At 40.5% G+C, this 22,893-nt stretch overlaps 1 protein-coding gene across 1 annotated transcript in view; it reads left to right on the top strand.

Annotated features, from left to right (window-relative positions):
* Positions 1-470: 470 nt before the first annotated feature.
* Positions 471-22,893, top strand: part of DSP (desmoplakin) — a 41,264-nt gene continuing 18,841 nt past the window's right edge. Inside the window, exons 1-11 of the mRNA XM_085321629.1 lie at positions 471-1,047; positions 10,327-10,429; positions 12,165-12,313; positions 12,659-12,833; positions 15,516-15,644; positions 16,839-16,889; positions 17,823-17,984; positions 18,904-19,008; positions 20,271-20,366; positions 20,948-21,073; positions 21,967-22,119. Coding sequence (XP_085177755.1) covers positions 851-1,047; positions 10,327-10,429; positions 12,165-12,313; positions 12,659-12,833; positions 15,516-15,644; positions 16,839-16,889; positions 17,823-17,984; positions 18,904-19,008; positions 20,271-20,366; positions 20,948-21,073; positions 21,967-22,119 — 1,446 coding nt within the window. The 5' untranslated portion in view covers positions 471-850. The remainder of the gene's footprint in view (positions 1,048-10,326; positions 10,430-12,164; positions 12,314-12,658; positions 12,834-15,515; positions 15,645-16,838; positions 16,890-17,822; positions 17,985-18,903; positions 19,009-20,270; positions 20,367-20,947; positions 21,074-21,966; positions 22,120-22,893) is intronic.

The raw sequence follows: 22,893 nt of genomic DNA, 5'->3' as shown, positions 1-22,893 counted from the left end.
TGAGAGGCCCTTCTGCGTGGGAGGCCCCCTTGTGCAGGCTGCTTACAGTGGAGGTGCAGCTGCCTGGACTTCCCAGACCTCAACGAGTCAAGGTGGCACTACCGAGGTCTCCATGAGAGCTGTACCAGCACTGCCAGTTCGTGTCTGCTATGAAGGACACTCCACATGCAGGGAGCTTTTTGGTGGGCGTCAACCCCCACTGGTGAATTGCTAGGGAAGCCCACAAACTGAAGAAGCTGGAAAACCAGTGTCAGGCTTGTGCTCTCCCCTCGTGGCAGGGGAAGCCCGGCTTCGTGCCCGGGCCTCCTGGAGGGGTGCTGTGTGTGCCCACGGGGGTGCRTGGGGCGCACGGGCCAGGAAGGTGTTCCGAGGAGGCCGCGCCGCCCGTGCAGGCAGCGGGCGGCGGCGGCAGCCGCCGAGGAGGCGCGGAGGGAGGCGGCGGCGCTCCCCGCCCAGGCTCGCCGCTTAAAGCCGACGACGAAAGGTGTGGCTTCGCCTTTCCTGTGCCGGCGGGGACGGGACGGCACGGGACGGCACCTCCGCTCCCACCGCCGCTGCCAGCAGCCCCCGCCGCCCTCCGCCGCCGCGCCTCCCGCCCGGGCACCGCCGTCGGGACCCTCCGCGCCGCAGCCCCGCCGCTTCCCGCCCCCGAGGACGCGCCTGCCTTGCCTTTCGCCGCGCACCTTTGCTCCCACCTCGGGGCCGCGCTTCTCCGCTGGCGACAGCGCCGTCCCCTTCCCCCCCCCCGCCGGGTTCGGGGTTGTTTTTGCTACCCTCCCCTCCCCTGTAAGCTGCCCCAGCACCACCCGGTCTCCGCGCGGGCTGCGGCGGCCCCCGGCGCGCCGCCGACATGAGCATGAACGGCGGGTCGCACCCGCGGCTCAAYACCTTGGGCAGGATGGCGCGGGCCGACTCTGGCACGGACTTGCGCTACGAGATGAGCTCCCATGTGGCCGGCGGCGGCGGCGGCGGCACCACTCACACCCACAAGACCTACTACTACCAGCAGAAGACCTACGGCGGGGACTACGCCTCGGACGGATACGGGTAGGTGCCGCCGAGCCCCGACGGCGCCGGCGCCGGGGCCCGTGCACAGCGGGAGGGAGCCCGCAGCCGGGGCGGCGGGGAGGAACCACCCGCAGCACGGCGGCACGAAATGGCGCCCCCGCGAGGCGGGGCGGGGCAGCACGAAATGGCGCCCCCGCGAGGCGGGGCGGGGCAGCACGAAATGGCGCCCCCGCGAGGCGGGGCGGGGCGGCACGAAATGGCGCCCCCGCGAGGCGGCACGAAATGGCGCCCCGGCCGGCGGGCGCCACTGTAAGGGGAAGCGGCGGGGCGGCGGGGCGGCGTGGCCGCCTCGGCGAGGTAACCCCCCTGGCACCGCTCCTGCCGTCAAATAAATCCCTGCGAAGCGACGGCGTTTGCGGCCCCCCACTCGGTTCGTGGTTTGTGGCAGCCGCGGGGAGCAGCTGTCCGGCAGGGCAGCGGTGCTGTGGCTCAGGTGAACTGCTGTGAACTTCCTCGCAGTACGGCCTGCAGTTTGGTTTTACCTGCCTTCAAGTTTGGTTTTCTTTTTTTTTCCCCTCCTCCTAAGAAGACTAATTTTGAAAACCTTTTACGTGCAATCAAAGAGTAGTTTTAATTATTTCTATTTTTTTGTCGTTTTGTTTTCATGGAGACTATGAAGAGAATATTGGGATTAATGGCAGAAGCATACTTTGGGCTCCCCTTTTCGCTCCCTGCTGTATAGGCGTTTGTATCGGTTATACTGACAGGTTTGTATCGGCTCTACTGACACAGCCCAATGTTGACAGAGTCTGGTTTTGCTCGGTGATGCAAAATAAACCGTGCTGGTGTAAATGTCTCTGTAGGGGATATATCCAGTCTCCGGTCTCGCTGCCGTCACCAGCAGAAGCATAACTAGGCCTCTAAAAACTAAAACTGCGGGCTCTGTTCTGGCAGAGACTTTGCTCTGAATGTATGAAAAATAAGTACAGCAGTGAGGAAGACTTTCCCRTTAATGCCCTTGGCGTGGGGTTCACAGGACTGAAAAGTGGGCGCCAGTTGCGGTGGCTGAAGAAAGCAGCCGTGGTGCGTGATGAGCCGCGCGTGCTACGCCCCGCTGTTGATTGCTCTTTGGTACCTGAGGAGCAGCTCTGTTAACGCTGCTGGTCTGACTGTCGATGCCACAGATTTAGGAATTCATTCAGGAGGGCTGTGGTGGGGCCTGGGTTAGAATTTACCCCCCAGCTTTGCTGTTAGGATATCTTGGTTAGGTTGCAGGAAGGTGTTAGAGGGATTAAACATACGCAAAAAGAAGCGAATGACAACGGAGAAGCTTTATGAAGCATGTCCACAAATGGCCGTTGAGAAGTGCGATTATCCTAGCCAACATGTAGAGCTTCATTTCCATGCCTCAGACCTTATGTAAGAGATCCATGCAGTGGAAGACAGGTTCTCATTCTTCCTATTTTTTATGTCCAGTCGTTAGTTTTAGTTCTTCATTTGCCTTCTGATTTGATGTGTGCATAGGTATGTTAGTTACAATTAATTTCTGCTATGCCATGTATATGTACCATTACAATAACGTGAGAATACCTATTTATTGCTATACAGTTAGAGCAATTCAGTGCTCTACCAGGGAAGATTATATATGCCAAGATTCCAAAATGCAGTAACTGTATAGCATTTTTGAACACCTATTTTGCTAGTGGTCTTCAAGTGCAACTACTTTTCATGATTGTAGGAGACAGGCATAAAAAATTACTGACCGTTTCACTGTGAATCACTTTACTGTGATTCAACTACATCAGCTTCGCTGGAGTAACTTCACTATTACTCCTTACTTACGCTAGAGGAGAAATACCTTCCTTTAATTTAGCATTCTTTGGCCTTTGTTACATGTTTTAAACAGTCCTCAGTTTGTTTGTTTTTTTTTTCTTCTTTGTTTGTTTAGCTTTCAGTGATTGTGTAGCAAGAATAGAAGAAATGACAGGCCTGATCAAGAGGCTGTCAACCTTGTATCAACATCCTTTCATTTGCTCTCTGCAACTTTGAATATTTGTATCTCCTTTTTGAAAAAGTTTATCTGGCACAGGATTTGCAGTACAGATGCCTCTTCACTTTGCTGGGAGGTCTCTACATGGAACTAAAGACCCCTGTTAATGAGCTTGAAATATATACATATATATATATTTGTTTAATATATATTTATATATGAGACTATTCAAAACACTTTACATAATTATTTGCATAATTATATATGTTTGCACCTTATTGAGTTGCATAAATTTATTTTTAATCGGTGCTGATTTTAATTCGAATATGCTTCAAAAAACAAAATGAGAGTTTTGTTACTATATAAATAAAAAATCAATTGTGCATGTTTTTACACATGTACTGTATGTAGAATATCCCCTAAATCCTATGCATGCTGTGTTTGCAGGATCAGGGCCATAACCTGTGAACTGGTTTTAATAATCGCATTCAGCCTGGTATCTTTTGTGCCAGATTTTAGTGGGTGGCAAGTTACTGAACTCAAAAACTGATGCTTCTTTTTTAAATGGGGAAAATTACCGTACCTTAATTTTAAATGCTGTAGGATTTGACTTAGGGTCTAGTCGTGTAACTTTTGGGGCGTATTCTACTGAACAAGTCTGTGCTGAGTATTGCATTACTCACAGAGCAATGTAAGACGCTCCCTACCCTTAGGGCTCTGCAAGGTGCTTTTACAACATTCCCAGTTTCTTCTGGCTTGGGAACTCAAATGAGCTTGGCCCTGAGTACAGATACACAGCTTGACAGTGAGTCACACACTTCAAATCTGCCAGTTCATCAGTCAAATATTTATTGGTGTCTTTGCTATGGAGAGATAAAACATAGATACACTGTGGAAGAAGAAAAAATGACCAGAGGTCTGGTCTGCAATTTTCAAACATTTTAAAGTTAGCTTTTTTGCCCTTCCCATCAGTGGTTGCAGGATCCTGACCAAAATGAGTAGTAATGGGGCTGGTGCAATAACCTTGTTCCCTTTAAACTTATCTGTCAGGTGGCTCACTGGACATAAAAAGTGCCCTAGTAACTAATAAAAATACCAGAAGACAGAGAGTAAAGAATACACTTGAATTGCCAAATACTTATCATGCTAGCAGAGCATGTATTGTACTTGAGTCAACAAAGTCTTAACAACTGGTAACACTGCAACAAGATAGGAAGAAAACCAAATTGCACCTTTCCTAACTCAACTTTTTAATAGGTGTATCTGTGATGTCCCTTCCATTTCAAGCTGTCCATCTTTGAAAGAATGAAAGCCTCTTAAGTGAAGGGTTTTACTGCATTTCAAGTGAGTCTTCTCGAGAGGAGATGTATTTCCTTCCAGGCTGGACTCTGGATTCAGTTCCTTCCTCTTTCAGACTTAGAAATTGGAGAGAGGGTGCTGCCTATGTAAACATTTGTTCAGCCTATTATAATTACCAAGTACTGCCTTTAAAAATGGTGTCATTATTTCTGGTGATTAATATCACAAACCTCACTGATGAATGTGTCCCACTCAAGAGTGTGGGAATTTTCTTGGAAAAGGTGTGGCAGGACTCCTTGTGAAATTGTGGTTCCACTGAAAGTACTTGGCCTCCGTAGTTTTAAGATTTCACCAACTTTTTTTTTTTTTTTTTTTTTTTTTTNCCAAACATATTTCTAAGGGTATGAAGAGCCTCATTGTGCAAGATACCTGTAGAGGGGTACTGTCACCATGTCCTAACCCATGTGGGTCCTCAGAAGAGAGGACTAGCTTGCTGAGGCTGCACTGCACCAAAATTAATACTAATTAATATACAGTGATGTATATAAAGAAAACCTGATTATGACATTCTTGATTTACTGACAGTTGCATTCACATTCTTTGAGAAAGAAAAAAGTTGTTATATAGGATAGGTTATACTCTTATGAATATTGTGATTAGCCATCTTGTATCCATTTCTCTCCAAATATTTTGTATTTGTCATAATCAGCCTATATAAATACCTGTTAAAACCATTTTTCTGATACTTGATTTGAGTGTATGTGTGTATTTGCAGGTGCACACAAACAACTAGCAGGCAGCAGAGGGGAGATTAAGCCAGTAATGGATGCAGTTTTTGTGCTGTGAATTTAGAATCCAGTTCAGGTTTTTCTTTTAACTTCTTTACCCTCGGCATACTAGGTAATCCCTTGATGAATCCCTGTCTTGTTCAAACAAGTTTGTGTGGGTGAGGAAAAAAAAAAAAAAAAAAAGATGGTATTGTTTTACTGGGCTTCAACCTTGCTGTCAGCTGTGGGAGTTGCTGGATACTTTGAGCTTGCAAAAAGACCTTTTTTAAAAGCTTGCTTTAATTTTTAAATGAAAAAAAATTGCTTTTAATTTTCAAAAGGCTAAATGTTTTGTGGAGCAATCAAAATATTTAACAGGGGTTATTTGTCTTTTGCATATACTCTCTCAAATGTGGTGTTTGGGCCAAGAGGATCCCTTTGGTGCTTTTCAAGTTTTAAGGAAGTGTGGAGCTGTTGGAAGGCTCCATATAGCTGCCAGGACTACTTCTGCATGGCCCCTTCACCTTGCTTCTCCAGGCACTAATAGTTGCCCAGGTAATACAACAGCCTCCTCATGTACACTAACAGAGGAAGGACTAGAGCAGCCTCCGTGCCACATTGCTTTGCACTGGGAGCATGCTTGTCTTTAGCAGCACTGGGCAAATGAAAAAGTAGAATGTAGCTTTCTCTCTCATCACTCAAGTTCTGCATTAATAACAACTCAGCAGGACTTTGTAAGGGTGGAAGATAAGTGTTTACAGAGGATATATGATTTATTCAAAAATGTCATTTATGCTTTTTCAACTGCTTGAATATGTCAGTAACAGCAGTAATCACCTATGGTGTGTTCTGAGAAAATAGGCACCAATTGTGTTTGGAATACTTATCTCAGCTCTCATGACTCATTGCCTGGCCTTGAGAGCATTTCTCAGCCCCGTTTATAGAAAGCAGGAATAGTTAGTTCTTGTTTCTCTGTAGAGCTGTGGATCTTGTGAGGATCACTGATACTGCTTATGAGTTAGGTGCAAACCTAGCTCAGAAATTGAGGCTTCACCAGTGAAGTCCTGAGTTTAGCTCAGTTGGCGTATTGTAGCAGCGAGATGTCTAAAATACCATTCTGCGCAAAGCCTGGTTGCAGCAGCAATGCTGGGCCCTCACCTTGTTTCTCTGGGAAAGCAAGAGCTCAGTCTAGCAAGGCAGCAATGTGTTCTGTCTTACATGGAGCAAGCAGGGTGGTTTCTGTACAAAAAGACCAGAACTTGAAGATACTGTAACTTTTCCTAGTGCTCCTCTAGCAATAGGGATACAGGGTTTACATTTTAAAATCTGCAGCTCTCTACAAATCATAAGTGATCTTTCTGTGTTTTGATATATTCTGATAATTTTAAAACAGAGACGCTATCCCCATTTCTTTTTCTTTGCTTTTTTAATAGCTAGTGACGATCAAATAAAGTCCTTTTAATAGTGTCTATTTGAAATTCATGATTTACCTCAAAATAAAGGTTGCAGTCTGAAATTTTGAGTTGTAGGTACAAATAGGTAGTTAAGTTCTGAAGCAGTCCAGGCTTCTTCAGGCATCTGTACTGTTTCTTTGACTTTACAAAACCAAAGCAGTATAGCAATGAAACAGATCCTTGCAAATATGTATAGTACTCTTGTTTTATAAGACCTGTCAAAAGGCCCAAGCTTCAGTTCTTTCACTTTCTGCCCAGATAGCTAGAATGCTTGAGTATCTGTACTATGTTTACAGGGATACTGTAAAACAAGTGAAAAATTTATACACATTTTCATTGTGCATACCTGCAGTTGTCCGTGCAGCAGGATCGTATCGATCAATTGAGCTTTAGATACTGCCACAGTTAAAAATGAAAATGAAATAAAAATGTCATCATAAGAGCAGTAGTTATTACAATGACCAAACATTACTTACACTTTAGTCTGTTTCATGTAAACAAAATCAGAGTGAGCGAGAGACACGCTGACAAAATGCCTTCCATGATAATCCAGTTAGTCTGTGTCGGGTGAGGATTGTCAGAGTTCTGCGTCTTTCTGAGGGACATAAGTGTATTTCTGTTAATAGCATCCAGGTCACATGGTTGCACTTTGAAAATCCAGGTTCTTTCTTGCCTGCACATTATAATGCCACCTACCATGATCATGCATTAGGTTTCTTTGGTCCAGTGTTTTTCTCTATGACAACCTAATGTATATGGTTTTCTTTCGTCTGGCTGTTTCCTTCTGCCTAAAGGCAGAATGTCTGCTTACTGTGCATTGGGCTTTCTGCTTTGATCTATACATTCCCATTATAGGCCTGTCAGCTTCAGTAAGAGGAAGATTATGCCAAAGCTGAAGGCTTTTGAAACTGCTTATGAAATGCATTCCTGTCACGTGGATGAAAAATACTAGATTGTATTTATGTCAGCTTGTGCTAGTGCCATCTTATATGCCGACCAAGATATGTTCAGATATTGTCTTACTGCAGCTATTTACCTTTTAAATATGCAGTTTGGTTTATGTTCTTTTTGAGTATATTTGTGCACCTAAATCATCTTCAGATGTTAAGTCTTTGAGTCGCCTTGACTTAGAGGAGCTGTACCATTGTACATCAGCTCCTGTRTTGCCCTCTGCTTTCTCTAGGTATGCCCAGTAATGGAGTGTAGCACCATTTTTAGTTGGCTGATAGGATGAAAGTCATTAGGTCTCCAAGTGTCATCTGCTGCATTTAACAGGCCATTACCTTTTCACTCATTATCACCCTATTGATCTTTTTGTATTGACAAACATGTAACAACAAAAAAAGATACCTGAAGTGCTAATAGCCTCATTGCTGAAGAATTGTGCCACTTTTCTGATTTAAGTTTTTTATTGCTTCAGCTTTTGCCTGTGTTTTTGGTTACGCCTTTATCTACTAGATAAAAGCCTTTAACACTGCTTTTTTATGAAAGTTCTCATTAACTGTAAACAAGTAGCTTCTAGATCTTTATTTGAAAATCTAATACAGAGTGCTCTTTGGTCTCCTGCTGCTCCGATTTGCTCTTGTCAGTGAGTCAATTTTGTGCATCAGTATTAAACAATCTTCAGTTGTCTGACTTTTTTACTGTTTGCACAGTAATGCTGGATGCAGTGTCCTAATATTGTTGGGCTGAACTCAATACTTGTAATTCTGTTTTTTCTAGCTTATAAATTGGTTTAGTAGCTTGATTTATTTGAAAAAAAATATTTCTTCTCAATTTCTTAGTATGTTATCTATGACAGCCACTGTTTAGACCTCCTCTCAGAGTAAAGTGAAGTGGATTTTCTGACATCAGTGAAGTTCCGCTGAAGCCAGTGGAGATATGCTGATTTATTATCATAGAGATCTCATTCTCATCTATAGTTCTTTTGGCTTTAATGGATATCAGACATTTAAAGCTATCAGGAGATGATTAAAAAAGTGACAGAAGAAAAAATACTCTTCTCACTTTCTAGTAAGAGAAAGTTACTTGGAAGACTCCTTTCCCTTCTTTATCATGTTTTGCTAATAGTAATAATTGTAGGTGTAATTAATGTAGATTTTAGATGCAGTCAGATGGTTCTAGGTTCAAAAACAACAGCTATGCCTAATGAGAAGGAATGATATAGAAAAGGAAGCTGATAGGAAGCTTGGCTTAAAATCCAAACCCATATTTTAGTTTTCACAATTGTTTTCTTTCAGCTGTTTCCAAGATACACAGGAGTGCATAGCACAGTGGGGCACAACATTTTTGCAGCTAGAGCGTCACAGTGCAGGTCAGGAGTTACTTGTGGACAACTTGTTTTAAGTCACCCAATGATATCCAGTCCTGTCTCTGTGTCCTTGAGGGTTAATTCTCTGGCCTTAACAGGAGCAGGTTGAAAAAGTTGCTAAAACATTTTATGCATGTTCAAGAAGCTGTTAGGAAAACTGCACACTGCTGAAGTGCAAACTTACAGGAGCTACATAAGAGCTCTTGAAGTTTATTAGTGAGTGTCTCTCTTCCCTGCAGTGATTATCAGGGAGACAGATCTTCCAGTCTTCTTTGTATTGCCAAAATTCTTATTGCTAAATCTCATCACAGTCTGTTAAACTCAGTGGAAAGACATCCATTGGATTCAGATGATTTGCTGGTTCTGTTGAGTTGGACAAGTTTGCATGGATAGTCTTTTTGATGTTAGTGTTATATTGGAGATTTGTTTTTTTAGTGATCTRTATTGGAAAAGATTACCTTCTGTGAGCATAGGAGTTAGAAAACCAGGCAAGGCTTGGAAGCCTCTTAGTTTCTTACCATCTCTTAGTAGTGGTTTATTCTAGTTTCGCTGGGAAGTGTATTGGTTTGAGAACTGTCTGAGCTTGCTTAGGAGCTCTGATCCCATCAGCTAGGAATGGTTGCTAGCTCGAAACAGCTCACCCACGTTCACTGGCTAGCAGTGACACATTTTAGTGACTGAATTCCTGAATGGGCATGTGCTGAAAAAGCAATGACTGGTGGTAAGGATACAGTAGATTCTGTGCAAATCAACAATAATGATCATGTACCTACCTTGGCTTTTTTCCCTACCAGTGTTTTCATTTCCAGGGTTTTGCTTGGAACTCCCACACTCCTCGTTTTGTTTGCTGGAAGACATGTCTTCCCACTCCAACCACTACATCTATTTTTGTAATGGTTTAGGCATCTTGTAATGCCTTTTTAAGACATTGCGCTAGCTTCACATATTTCTGCTGATAATGAGGCTCTTCATACAGTTGTATAGACTTGTGTGCTCATACTCTTGCATAGGGAATCCATCTCTGCTTTCTTTTTATACTCAAACTTCAATGGCTCTTGTGGTAATGTGTAGGATAACATAACATAAAGTGAAGGCTACATACTAATAAATTGACTTTAAGAAAGATCTTTAATAATTTATTCCCACTATATACTGCCAATGTATTCTCAGTCCAAGTTACAAACATCTGTTTTGGAAGAACCCCTTTTTACTTTACCGTATGCATTTCTGCCTTCTGCTTGATCCTGTGTTGAAGTCATTCTAAGTCTGCTGTTACAGAATTATAAAATGGTTATGCTGTTGGGGAATCAGCATTAAAACTTCACAGGAAGATTATGCAGAAATGTGCCAGATAAATCTAGTTAAACTTCAGAGAGACAAATATTCTTTGTTATTTTGTATAACTTCCCTTAGCTGTTGGAAATTTGTACTTCTTATTTCTCTTGAAAATGTGTGATTGCTCTGTACTTACTTCATCATRTTCTTCTCCCCGTACAGTCAAAATGGTACCTGTACAATTTCCAGACGTCAGAACACCATTCAAGAGCTTTTGCAAAACTGTTCGGATTGCCTGATGCGAGCTGAACTCATAGTACAACCTGTGAGTGCTTTTTGTTCTGCTTATCAAAAGTGATTATGAATATTAGAGGAAATGAATGCTACATTGTTATCTGTACTCAGTGCTGTCTGGTTCTTTTGCTTTCTTCCCTTTTGGCTGTTCGTATAAGGGAACTGTGCCGTTTATTCTTGCAGTGGAATAGTGTGTCCTTCGTAAGCTCCCTTTCCTGTCAGTACTCAGTGTTCAATAGAACTGGTTAAAATGCATATGATTAAGAAAAAGGGGACTTTTAGTTAGAACACCTTCTCCCCCAAATTTCTAATATGTCTGACTGGATTTTTTTTTTCGGTTTTAGATCAAAGCCACTGTCAGTGTGAACAGTTTTTAATAATGTTAAGACCACTTACACCATCTTAGTGTATTCTGTAGAATATCAGCATCATTATAATGAACCTGATTCACTGTAGCAAAACCCTTGAATACATTTGTTTTATTTTACCAAATGATTCCTAAGGAAGTGTATGAAACCAGATTCGAATCTTCTTGACTGTTTCATCTCAAATATGTAAGGATCATCTTTGCTAAATGATGCACTAATATAAACCAATTGTGTTTGGTGGCTATGTTACACAATGGTGCTAGATTAAATCCTGGCAAATATGGAATGTCCTTGGTTCCTGCTGAAGTTGAAGGAAAAGCAGGGTGGTGAGTGCATCCTGCTATTGAGGCTGTTGAGATCCAAAATCCATTAACAGTTTTTGCAGTAGATATGATTTTAATGTACATTTTTGGACCCTCTGTGGACACAGAAGTCCTTCAGGAGTGAACTCTGTGGTTAGCAGTTTATTTCCTTTTTGGAAATGCAGTACATATGAGCATGTTTATATAAAAATCAATGCCAGAGTAAATACTGCCTCTTGTTAAGGATTAATATTRCTGCAATGAAGTTAAAAGAAAGCAATGTTTAGTTCCAGCTTGGTTCCACAACATGCATTGCTTACATTTTCTTTTTGAGGGACAAAGTAATGAGGCCTTTGCAAAAGCAGATCATGCTTAGATTGTGTTTGGTTCAGTGTCACTATGTGAGTGGGGGCTGAGGTCAAAAAGTCTTGTTTTCTTGCTCAAAGCATTGTGAACATTTGAGGCCATGGAGAAGGAGCATAGAGCATTTGACTAGATTTGGGGTGACTGGATGAGATGCAAATGTGGCTAGGCATAGAGCTGGTTGCAACCAGAAAGGGTGCATTCTGTATTTTGAAATGGTAGCAGCAGCATCTGTAACTCCTAGAACCTCAGAAAAACTTATGTAAAAATCAGGTGCAATATCCAGAATCCCGCAGTAGGATAGGGTTTCTTTTCCAAGCCTTTGCGCTGAAGTTGTTCCACACACTTGGGTATAACTATAGTTAGACTACAGTTAAAGACCTGATTACAACTAAGTGGGAAATAAAACAGCTGTGAGCAAATATGTACCCTTTTCTTAGAAATAAAATGGGTGTTGGTATATTAATTCTTTATGGAAATATTTGATTTGTATTATATTTTAATAATTCCCTCCTATATTTTTTTCGTAATAAGGACTTTAGAATGAGTGGATCCTTTGTTAATTGGCCTTCTGCCACTTAAAACTGACAATGAAAGACCACAGCAGCTGCCTAATATTTGGAACCTATCACACTTCTTAAAAATAATTACTCTTCATAACATCTCCCTTAATATAACCAAGCTGAAGCTTATGCAAAGAATATTTAATTTAATATCCTTCTCTTTCTTTTAGGAATTGAAATATGGGGATGGTGTCCAGATTAGAGGGAACAGAGATCTGGAAGAGTGTTTTGCTCAGGCAAATGATCAAATGGATATCCTGGATGGGCTCATCAGAGAGATGAGGCAGATGGGCCAGCCTTGTGACATGTATCAGAAAAGGTATGACCAGGGAAGGACTGGAGAAAGGAGTGTCCCAAATGTAAATTTGCAGTGTCTGTAGTGCTCACATTTTCTCGTGTTGCAAGATGTGACAGAGATCAGCAAAGTGAAACTAAACCTGTTTGGTTTGGGTATGCTAACATGGAGAAAGGCCTCATGGTAACATATTTCTCACAGAATTTCATACACAGTGTCCTAAATTTTAGCCAATATCATTTACCATGACCTCAGCTTTCAGCGTTTCTTTTTAAATATTTGGTGGTCCGGTAGGAGATAAGAATTGCATAGTTTCTGTGTTTTCTGGGTGTTTTCCTCATAGAAGCTAACTAGTTCCTTCACTTTCAGGCTCCTTCAACTTCAAGAGCAAATGCGTGCCCTTTATAAAGCCATCAGTGTTCCCCGTGCTCGGAGAGCCAGCTCCAAAGGTGGTGGTTGCTACTCCTCTCAGAGTGGCTCAGGCTGGGATGAGTACACAAAACGTGTCACAAGTGAATGTTTAAACTGGATGAGACAGCAAAAGGTAAATCTGTCCAAAGCTCAGAGAAAATGGTACGAACTGATGTTGCTTGTGAATGTTACTTCCCATACAGTAGTGTTTTGGGTTCCAGTAGAACATTAAAGATACACATAGATGCTAATATCTTGTTCTGAGTTTCTCTTTTCTCTTTTACTTGTAGCATTGTACATACACATGTAGTGAATTTCCACAGAAATACAAAACAGGATTTGGAGTCTTCTTTTGCAGAGGAAAAAGTGTGGAAGCCAGATTTGAAAACATAAATGTGACACAGCTGTTAACATAACAAAAGGCATCAGCATGTTTGTATTAGAGATTATAATGCTCAGTATTTCCTTCCTTCCTTCTACAGATACTCTTCATGCTTTGGGTTTATTTTAACCCCTTACATAGTTAGGACCAGCCTCACAGATTTAATCTTCGTTCAGTATTTTGCAGTTGTTCTCCCTCTAATCTATCTTTATTGCAGTGGATGCCAGAAGGTAGAGTTATAGTCACAGGACTAGACTTTCAGAAGTCACTGCCAAATAGGAACTTCAGCATTTTCATATCTATCTGTTGCATGTGCAGAACTAATTTGCCTTTGCACAGCTGTTGATTGTGTACCCTAGGGTAAAAAACACATGTTCAAAGCCTGTAGTCTGGTTTTGTGCTGCTGAAGTGAAAACCTGATGTTTGTGGTTCCTTTGCAAAATGAGTACGCAGTTCTGTCTGAGAGACAGGTAGGGCTTGTGGAGCAAGGTGGTCAAAGTTAAAATTTGCAGACTTCTGTAGTTTGAAATTGCATTATTTTTAATCTCTCCTTATTAGATTGTTGCTTAGTGATTGTGTCATTATCTGTGTATGGTGTTTACCAGGTGGCTGCTATGCAAAACAGATGAGGAGAGGACACTCTATACAGCAGCTCCCATACTTTTATATGGGAGTTAGTCGTAGTCTAGTCCTTCAGGGCCCTCCCTTACTGTGACATGTTGCAAAGGAAGAAAGGAAAGTGGAGATGCACTCCTTGAGTGGGAGCGTTTATAGGCATTGTGCCAAGCGAGCAGCAGCAGGTATGATTGCTCTCCTCACACTGTGGGAGAGCAGGCTAACTGTCAGACTAGGCATGCTTTGAGGAGTGATGTTTGACAGTGCACTGGGCATGTTTCCAGTGATGAAAGATCATGAACATGTGGCATCTCCCAAAGATGCCACATGACACCCTGCTCAGACACCTCTCACTAATTGTGGGAAGCATAAGCGAGCACTTTACAGCAGTGTCCCCACACAAAAGTTTCYAGGAAAGAAAAAGCTCACTCTCTCTTCTGTCTTCAATCTAAAGGCAAAGCTGAGTTGAGGCCAGAAAGCACTTAGCTCCCTGTTAGGTTTTTGAATTTTTTAGGGAAAATTTATTTTGAACTCTCCACTATGGCCTTTTCTCTCCACAGTGCAAATTGTGTCTCACTGTCTGCTCATATGGGAGCAAGATAATATTTCCTGGTGTAATGTGATGAGATGTGGGAGAAAGTTTTGAGCAGCTGTGGTTTTCTGTTGCTGTTTTTATTTTCTACCACGATGATTTGCTGACAAGAGAGTCAGGTGGTAGGAGTGCTGGTCAAATTTCCTTTATAGGACTAGAGAAGGTGCACTAAAATCCAGAGAGCCTTTGTTCACATGTTGGCAGTCATCCAAGATTGCTGCTGTTGCTACAGACTCTTTAGTATRTATAAATACAATAAGAAAGGTCGAAGTCCTGTAGCTGTTAGGTGGCTGAATGTAAAATGGTTTTACTTGTTGGAACCTTTTCAGCTCTTCCTTAAAACCCCTTCACTTGAGTGTCATTCAGGCTTTATTGATATCTGTTGAGTCATAAAGATTTGGCTTCAGGCTGATAATTCAGTCCCAACCCAAGGTTAAGATATTTGTCTCTCTGCTGTGCATGTACACACAGAGGCAAACACACAGAGACTGATTTTGATCATTTCTTTACGGTATAAAAGAAGATTTGGAATTTGAGCAGTTGAATAATGAATTCAGTGAATTTTAATATTTGAGGACAATGAAACAACTGTAATCATGTAGATTTCAAGTTAGTCGTTATCTAGATGCATTACTGTTTTTCAAAGACTGTTTGTAGAGATTTTCCCTTGGCACCTCCACGTTAAATGTTGCAAAAATGCCAGACAAACATGTTCTATTATCATTTCAGTTTATGGATTACGTAGCTTTACTTCTGTTTTTTCATTTAGCTTGACTCCCCTAAACTGAGGTCATTGGAATTATGCTAGTGTAATTAAAACGGAAGTGTAGTGTACTGGGCTACAGAGCTTCACTKTACTTACTTTCACATGAATTGCATGAATAACATAGTATGACCAAGTCATAATAAGTTTCTGGAATCACCACTGATGTGAATGTAACTATACTGGAGAACGTAAAAGAACAGTTTGGCCCAAAGAAAACAGAGATGGAAGTACACTACTAAGTGTTCTTTAAGCTATTCAAATATTTTCCCTGCTTTCTTTGTTCTACTTTGGGAGCCTCTCACACTGTTTAAGTGATGACAATTTTAAGAAATTTTTATTCCTGTTCTGAACTTTACCTTGTTCAGTTTTACCCTTTGTTGTATAGTCATGCTTTCTTCAGTGCGATTCCTTGATGCTCTGGTTTCCTTGATGAAAAGACAAATACTCTCTGTTTTCTTAGGCTGAAATGGAGCTAGTGAAATGGGGTTTTGATGCAGCATCCATCGAGCAACAAATCAGTGACCACAGGAGAACTCATAATGCCATTGGAGACTATCGCTGGCACCTAGACAAAGTCAAAACAGATCTGGTAATATTTACTCTCTTCCCTTACACGTTACTTAGTTTAGATCCATACATTTGGCTTGTTTGTGTTCCACTGCCACAAGAAATGCTGAATAGCTCAGCTTCTCTTCAGAAAGCACTGATGTCGTGATGGCAACTRCTTTCAATGTTGGTACTCTACTGTTTCATGATTGTTTTATGTTTCCCTTCTTTTCCAAAAATCTTGAAATGAAAACTTAGTGGATATGTAACATTTCATTGCAGTGTACAAAGGCTGGCAAATAAATCTGATGAAATATTTGGTGGGAAAGATGACTAAGAAYGATTATTCTTGTTTACTGTCTAGGTATGTTAAAACAACAAAGTGAAAGGATGAGGTGGGTGCTTAGATACAGCTTCGAGCAATGGGGTATTTCTGTAAGAAATGAGGTCAAAGCTAAGAGCTGAGGTCAGAGCTATTTTGTTCTTGGTTTTATTTGTTTTTCACTGAGGCTTCTGGTCCCATCTGGGTTTTATGATTGGAATAAAGAAGCCACTGAAAATGCRGTGGTTAACTCCCCCTGCTGTTAGGTCTACAGTTAGGGATAGAGGAGAGAAAGCTCTCCTTGTTTCTATTMTTCTTTTCCGTTAATTGCTTACATGGACAAAAGAAAGAGTTGAATCTGAAGAAATGGGACTCAGCTCTGGAGCTCTGATCTCTCAGCCAAGCTGACGAATGAAAGGGATATTACTTCCTTTTATCCTTTTGCTTGATCAAGTAGCAAAAATAACAGTCTATCTCTATGGAATACCCGTTCCAAGATTGTACAGGTTCACAGTCACAGAAGCAGGAATAAAAGTCAGTCTCCAGCTAAGATTGTAGATTATGCTACTTCAAATCTGTCCAAACTAGATATGGGACTAGTTGGTTGACTGCAATTGTCTAGGAGTTCAGGATAGAAAGAGATCCAGTTTCAGGGGCTGTTTTTGTGATACAGGGGTTTTGTACAGCCTTGCTTATGTACTGAACATCACTGGGGGAAATAAGTTCRTCCAAGCCTTGTTTTTATACTTCTGGTGATCTGCCAGCAGTACAGACCAACTATTTCTCTGTATCCCTTGTAGGCATTTTCAAATTACCACCTGAAGTAATAACATCATGGTACTGACACTGTAGAGCAAATATAAGCAATCAGAAACTTTAAAAAGGTATACTAAATATTTACTGTCTTTGTTTCAGCGTGAGAAGGCTGCAGTTCATCAGCTGGAGGAAGAATATGAAGGGCTGCTGGTGAGCACAAGATATGTTCATTTCTAATACCCTCTGATGAATGCTTTTTTTGCTTTGCTAACACTGATCTCATAATCAAGGAACATTTCAGGTTTCACTACAGTGATAATTGCATATTTAAGTAATTCCATCCAGCAGTAAACTGGTAGTGTTTTGTAGTTAATATAAGGCCCAATTTGAGTTATGAACTTGGGATTAAGTCATTACCTGTTGTAAAATTGACTCATCCTCAAAAGTAAGGTTCTAGTTTGCACCTGAGGAAGGAGGTTGGTCACTAAGCAGATGAAGAGTAGGACTCAGTCTCCTCAATGGGAGTAAATTTAGCAGTGAAGTTAGGCTATATAAGAAGCTTAAAAAATTACACTCAAACCTAGGATGATGACCAGATTATTTGTAGGGCTATGTATCCACATTGGGTCTTTGTGTGAAATGCAGCAAGAGTCTTATGCAAATGGTAAACAGACCTAACCCTTGGGATTGGAAGCTAATCCCTGTGCACATTTCAAGTAACAGGAGGTGTGTTAGATGTGAGGACAGAAAGAATCTTGTCATGAAGAGTGTCTTTTGTGCAAAAGATGSTACCACAACGTCAAGGATATACTGTCAGCAGCAAATGCCAGTAAAAATCAGGTTAGATGATGAATGGTCAGGCATTTCTTGTATTTTTCCCCCATGTCGTTTTGCTCACTGGCTTACATATCTGATACATTTGTGTTTGAAATGAACTTTCAGAAGCTTCTGACCTTAGGTTCCCATTGTTTCATAAATCCAGCCATGTTATCCACTGTCCTTTGCCAGATTTTATTGTGGTATGTTTTTTACTGTTATTCTTAGTTTAAGTAGAATTTGTGTGGGATGCTTTTGACTTCCCCCTCTCTCCCTCACGTGGGTTTTTCTGTGTTTATTACTTCTCATTTCTGGAATTCCTTGCAGAAACACTCCTTTGAGAGAATGGATCAGCTCCGTCAGTTCCAGAACCTTATCCAAGCCACTAGCAGAGAGATCATGTGGATCAATGACTGTGAAGAGGAGGAGCTTCTCTACGATTGGAGTGACAGGAACACGGACATTGCCCGGAAGCAGGAGGCCTTCTCTGTAAGAGAGCCCAACCTTCCCCTCCTTTCCATAGGCTCCCTTTTAGCATAGTGAGAGAGGACCAGCCTAGCTCAGGAGGCTGATCATGGGATGAGTATTTTACTCTTCCTAAATTTCAGGGGATTTTTATCAACTCTTTTGGAGTAAATACTGYGTGACAACCTTTTTAAATCAAAATTGGATACCTACTAAAAGACTGTGCTCTTGCTCAACTGGTTGTCGTGGTTCATTTTGAGGTTAGGAACTGACCTTTTCATTACAGTTCACTAATAATGATGCATGGCTTGCTAACATAGCCCTTGTATTGGCATGTTATGCTGAGGGACTTGAATTGAGCAATTTAATTCTCCATGTCAGGACTATGTAGGGGATGAGGGTCACCATATCTCGCCCTGATCTCCACCACAGGAAGTAAAGGTATACTAGAGGGAGCTGCCCTCTCTTCCTCTGCCATCTTGCCAGCAACACACTGAGAATACTGTCAGAGGTGTTTTATGCTGCTACTTCCTATTTTCTGTGAGTATATAGGCAAATTGAGCCTCTATATTCCTATAGCCCGTGTCAGTACCAGTCACCAAGCTAAAAAAACAATAACAGTTCACATCATTGAGGAGATACCTTTTATTAGTTCTCTTGTTCTGGATGTTGCGAGATACAGTCCATCAATCCTCTTTGACAGAAAGGGCTGTATTTTGGATGCTCTACTCTATAACTGGTAAGCCTAGAGACCAGAACTGGAATGTTTATGCCTTTTTGATGCTACTGTCTTTGTATTTAACTTTACTAAACTGAATAGAATTAATATTTAATGTTAGCAAAGATAATTTTACACAATCCTATCTATCTGGGAAGTTTCAGTTAAACCATCATATGTGATTTACTGTTGGGGGTTGTTTACTTCTGTGCTTTGGTTCTTTAGAAACGTATGAGTGAATTGGAGCTTAAAGAAAAAGAGCTCAACAAGTTAAAGCAAGAAAGTGACCAGCTAGTGCTCAACCAGCACCCTGCTTCAGACAAAATTGAGGTGAGTTAGATTTCATAYGATTTAACTTCACCCTTTCATTGTTATGTGAGAAAAGTTCTCAGTGAGTGTCTGTAAATGAAATGCCTCTTTGGGACCTGGAGAAAGGCTTGTCTGCCAGAGAGCATGTCCATTTCTTTTCCAGTTATATAGACTGATCTAATAAATTATACTACCTTCTCCCACAAACCTGGCCACTAATACTGCAAATTTCTTAACAGCTCAGGGAAAAACTCTCATTGCTCTCAAAATTGATCATAGATACRTGTAAAAATTAATGTATTGGCTTATGGAGCTATCTAAATGTATTCAGATTGCTTTATCTCCTGTAAGCTGACTTCAGGGTAGCAGAGGTAATGATAGGAATGCATCTCCTTCTTCTTCTGCTCTCTTAGCAGGCATGTTTTGAAGATAGCCGCACCCTTTGCTGAGGGTTTATATTTAATCCAAGTGCAAATACTTTCTGTAACTGAAATTTATAATGCTTTTCTGTGGCTTAGCCAGGATGGTTTTGCTTTCACAGCTTGGTAAACATTCACCTTTCAAATACAAAGGCTTCATCAATTTGAAAATTCTCATTTTACTAGAAAATGCTGTAATTATAGTTTCAAGCATATATAAGAATTCTGAAACTGGAAGAAGTTAATATGAAAAAAAACCCCACTTGCCTCTGATTTTCAGTTTATTACTGAGTCATCTGGTATGTTGTGTAAAATCACTATTCATATTTTTTTCTGCAGTCAGTGTCTGCCTTAAAGGAAAGATCCTTGTAAACTCCAGCAGTGAAGTAAAAAGTCATGTGTATTTTTTTTTAAGACTATACATGAGACTGTACATGACTATACATTAAAAGTTTAAATCTAAAAGTCATAATAAACTATCATGCTTGACAGTGTCTCTGGAAGAAGGAGAACACACAATTTGCAATTGAAATATTTTATTTGCACTATTGTTTGTGCTTTTTACTTCCCAATCATCCCCTTTTGTTCATACACTTCAGGCTTTATGCTGATGAAACAAAATTCAAATCATGAACAAATTTCTCACTGCATCCAACAAACAGGTATTTAACTCTCTTCAGTCAGGTAGATGTTTAGAAGTCATGGAATTATATGCTTGAGTTGTATTTTTCTGGTATGCATGAATTTGTTGTAGCAGATCTTTCATTTGTGTTTATGTGGAGCATAAATAATTGTGCTTGAATCTAGTCACGGGAGAGAGATCAGTGTGATGGTTACAGTTCTTTATTTTGTTATTTTTGTTAGGCTTATATGGATACACTACAAACTCAGTGGAGCTGGATCCTTCAGATCACCAAATGCATTGATGTTCATCTGAAAGAGAATGCAGCATACTTTCAGGTGAGTCGCAGTGTGGAGAATTCACACTCACTTTTGAATTATACAAGTATTAGACAAGTAATTGTTCATAAATTATTACTTCAGTCAAAAACTTCATATTCTGCTAGCATTTACACATTTAAAACATTTGAACATTTTCTTAAAAATTCCTGCATTTCAAAAAGCTCCTTTCATTTGCTAGCAATGTTGAGTAACAAAAAACTGTATTTGCTGTTTTCCATGTGCAAGAATTTCCAGCTGTTGACATCTGTTTTTCTCAAGAAAGAGCTTTAGAATTTAGTTTATAGATTGTGAATATGATCAACGGTTCGTGGTAGTTGTCATATCCCTCATTGCTTTTGTTGAAAGGGTGAATCTCATCACTGAATAACTGAAAGATACTTTTTCTATACCAGAATCTTCCTAAATTTGTGCACAATTAYACATAGCACAGCGTTATCTTATACTTGTTAATGCTGCCATTCTTCCGTATGTGAACTGGGATTTCTCATCCGGGATTTCTCCTGAAAGAAATCCATTGATTTTAGTGGACTTGTTTGTGAGAGAAGCGTGCAATTGAAATCACAACTTTTTTCCTGTAGTTTTTTGAAGAGGCTCAAGCCACGGAAAGCTATTTGAAGAACTTACAAGATTCTATCAGGAAGAAGTTCATCTGTGATAAGAGCATGTCACTACAAACCTTGCTGGAACAGATCAAAGAGCTGGAGGTACTGTTAGACTCAACTCAGATTAGATGTTAACTTCCATGGAAATCATTTGCCAAGCTCTTATGCTCTTCACATACCAAATGCAAAACCAGTTTCACTGTAATGATTGTATAGAGTTCTGTAAAGAACATGAAACATTAATGCTGTATTAATGGTCATTTCTGAGGATAGCCTATAAATGGGTCAGTGCTGTTGTTTTACTTTGTGTAATACCGCTTGGGACTTGTGCTGGTATCTTTTTCAGTCTGAAATGAGCCTGTCAAATTCACAAGTTTTTGACATGCTAGCAAGTTTAAAAAAGTAAAATACTTTAGTTCATAGGTGCCAGGAGAGATTTTTCCTGAAAGGATAAGTGTGTTTAATAAATGATTCATTATGTCATTTTGTATCACAGTTATCTCTTTGAAAGGACTTTTTTAGCTGAGTTAACTATTTGCTCATCATGAGTCAGCTGCTGCAATTCTGAATTGCATCTACTTGAGGAAAAATGATCAGTGATGTAAAAAGGCAGTTGATGAAGTCAAGGCTGCAAGTGTAGTAACACTTGGTGTAATAACTATTAATTGTTTTTGTAGCATTCATGTTGTAATAGAGTTCTTTCCATTTATTCTTGTGTCTCTTAGCTCACTTGAAGCACATCATAGATCTGGAAGGAAAACATCATCTTGTTACAGTTGCAAAGATACTTAGTCTGATGTTTCTCCTCTCTCTCTCTCTCTTTTTTTTTCCTTAAACAACTATTTTACATTATAGTCCAGAGACTCATTCTGCTGGAGCCAGAAGAAATTTTATCTGCAGAGACCTCCAGATATATTCCTCTCTTAATTAAACTTTGGGAACTAGATGTGTTTTCTTTTTAGAATGAAGTTTTAATGTACAGTTAATCTTTGCAGAATGAACGAGAGCGAATTCTTGAATACAAGAGGCAAGTGCAGAGTTTGGTGAATAAGTCCAAGAAGATTGTGCAGCTGAAACCACGTAACCCAGACTACCGGAGTAACAAGCCCATTATCCTCAAGGCTCTGTGTGATTACAAACAGGATCTGGTAGGTACCCCTTTCTGACTGAGAGTGAACATCATGTAAATTAGAACATGGCAAATGATTTGAAAACAAAATGTTGAACTAACAGGTTTAACCTTTTTGTCTGATTTTCGTCAGTGTTTGCATTTCTTCAACAAAAGAGCTCTGACTTTTACTGAATTTGAATAAATAAGAGAGGTGCTGACTGGCTAAGTAAATCTAATCAAAGTACAGCAAATGGCTATTATTAGTTTGGTTTAAATAGTATTAATAATCATAGTTCAAATTAATACAAAAAAAGTCTTACTGATAATACAGTTAAAATTTATACAGACACTTCCTAGCATCTACCCTTCTCTTTGGTGCTCTGCTTACCCTTCCAGTGTCCCATCTGTGTCCTAAGGTCAGCACTTTAGGCTTCATCTAGCAAAAGGTGGGGAAATGTATAATGAGTCATTGGCACCCTGAATCCTTTGCTGAAAGGAGTGTGATGATGGCAGTGGCTTCTTCCTTCTCGGTGCTGAGTCTTCTTGAATTTATTTGTGTATTTGTTCTTAACAGTCTGCTTAGGTGCTTCTTCTGCTTATGTGCTCTTTCCCCTCACTGGTTTCCAATTATCCAGTTTTTCTGTTCTCTTTGTTATCTCTAAAACTGGTTTTACTGGATTCACAAGGTTGCACTCCTATAGTGACCAGTAACTGACCATTGTGATTTGTGTTTACAGTCTGGGACTTCTGCTGTCTGCACTCTATGTCTATGCTCTTCCATATCACATTTTATTCTACAGTCACAGAAATT

The sequence above is a fragment of the Rhea americana genome, unplaced genomic scaffold (assembly GCF_003343005.1).
Source record: "Rhea americana isolate MKP2758 unplaced genomic scaffold, rheAme1 scaffold_70, whole genome shotgun sequence".
Taxonomy (NCBI): Eukaryota; Metazoa; Chordata; class Aves; order Rheiformes; family Rheidae; genus Rhea; species Rhea americana.
This window is presented reverse-complemented; position numbering and strand designations above follow the sequence as displayed.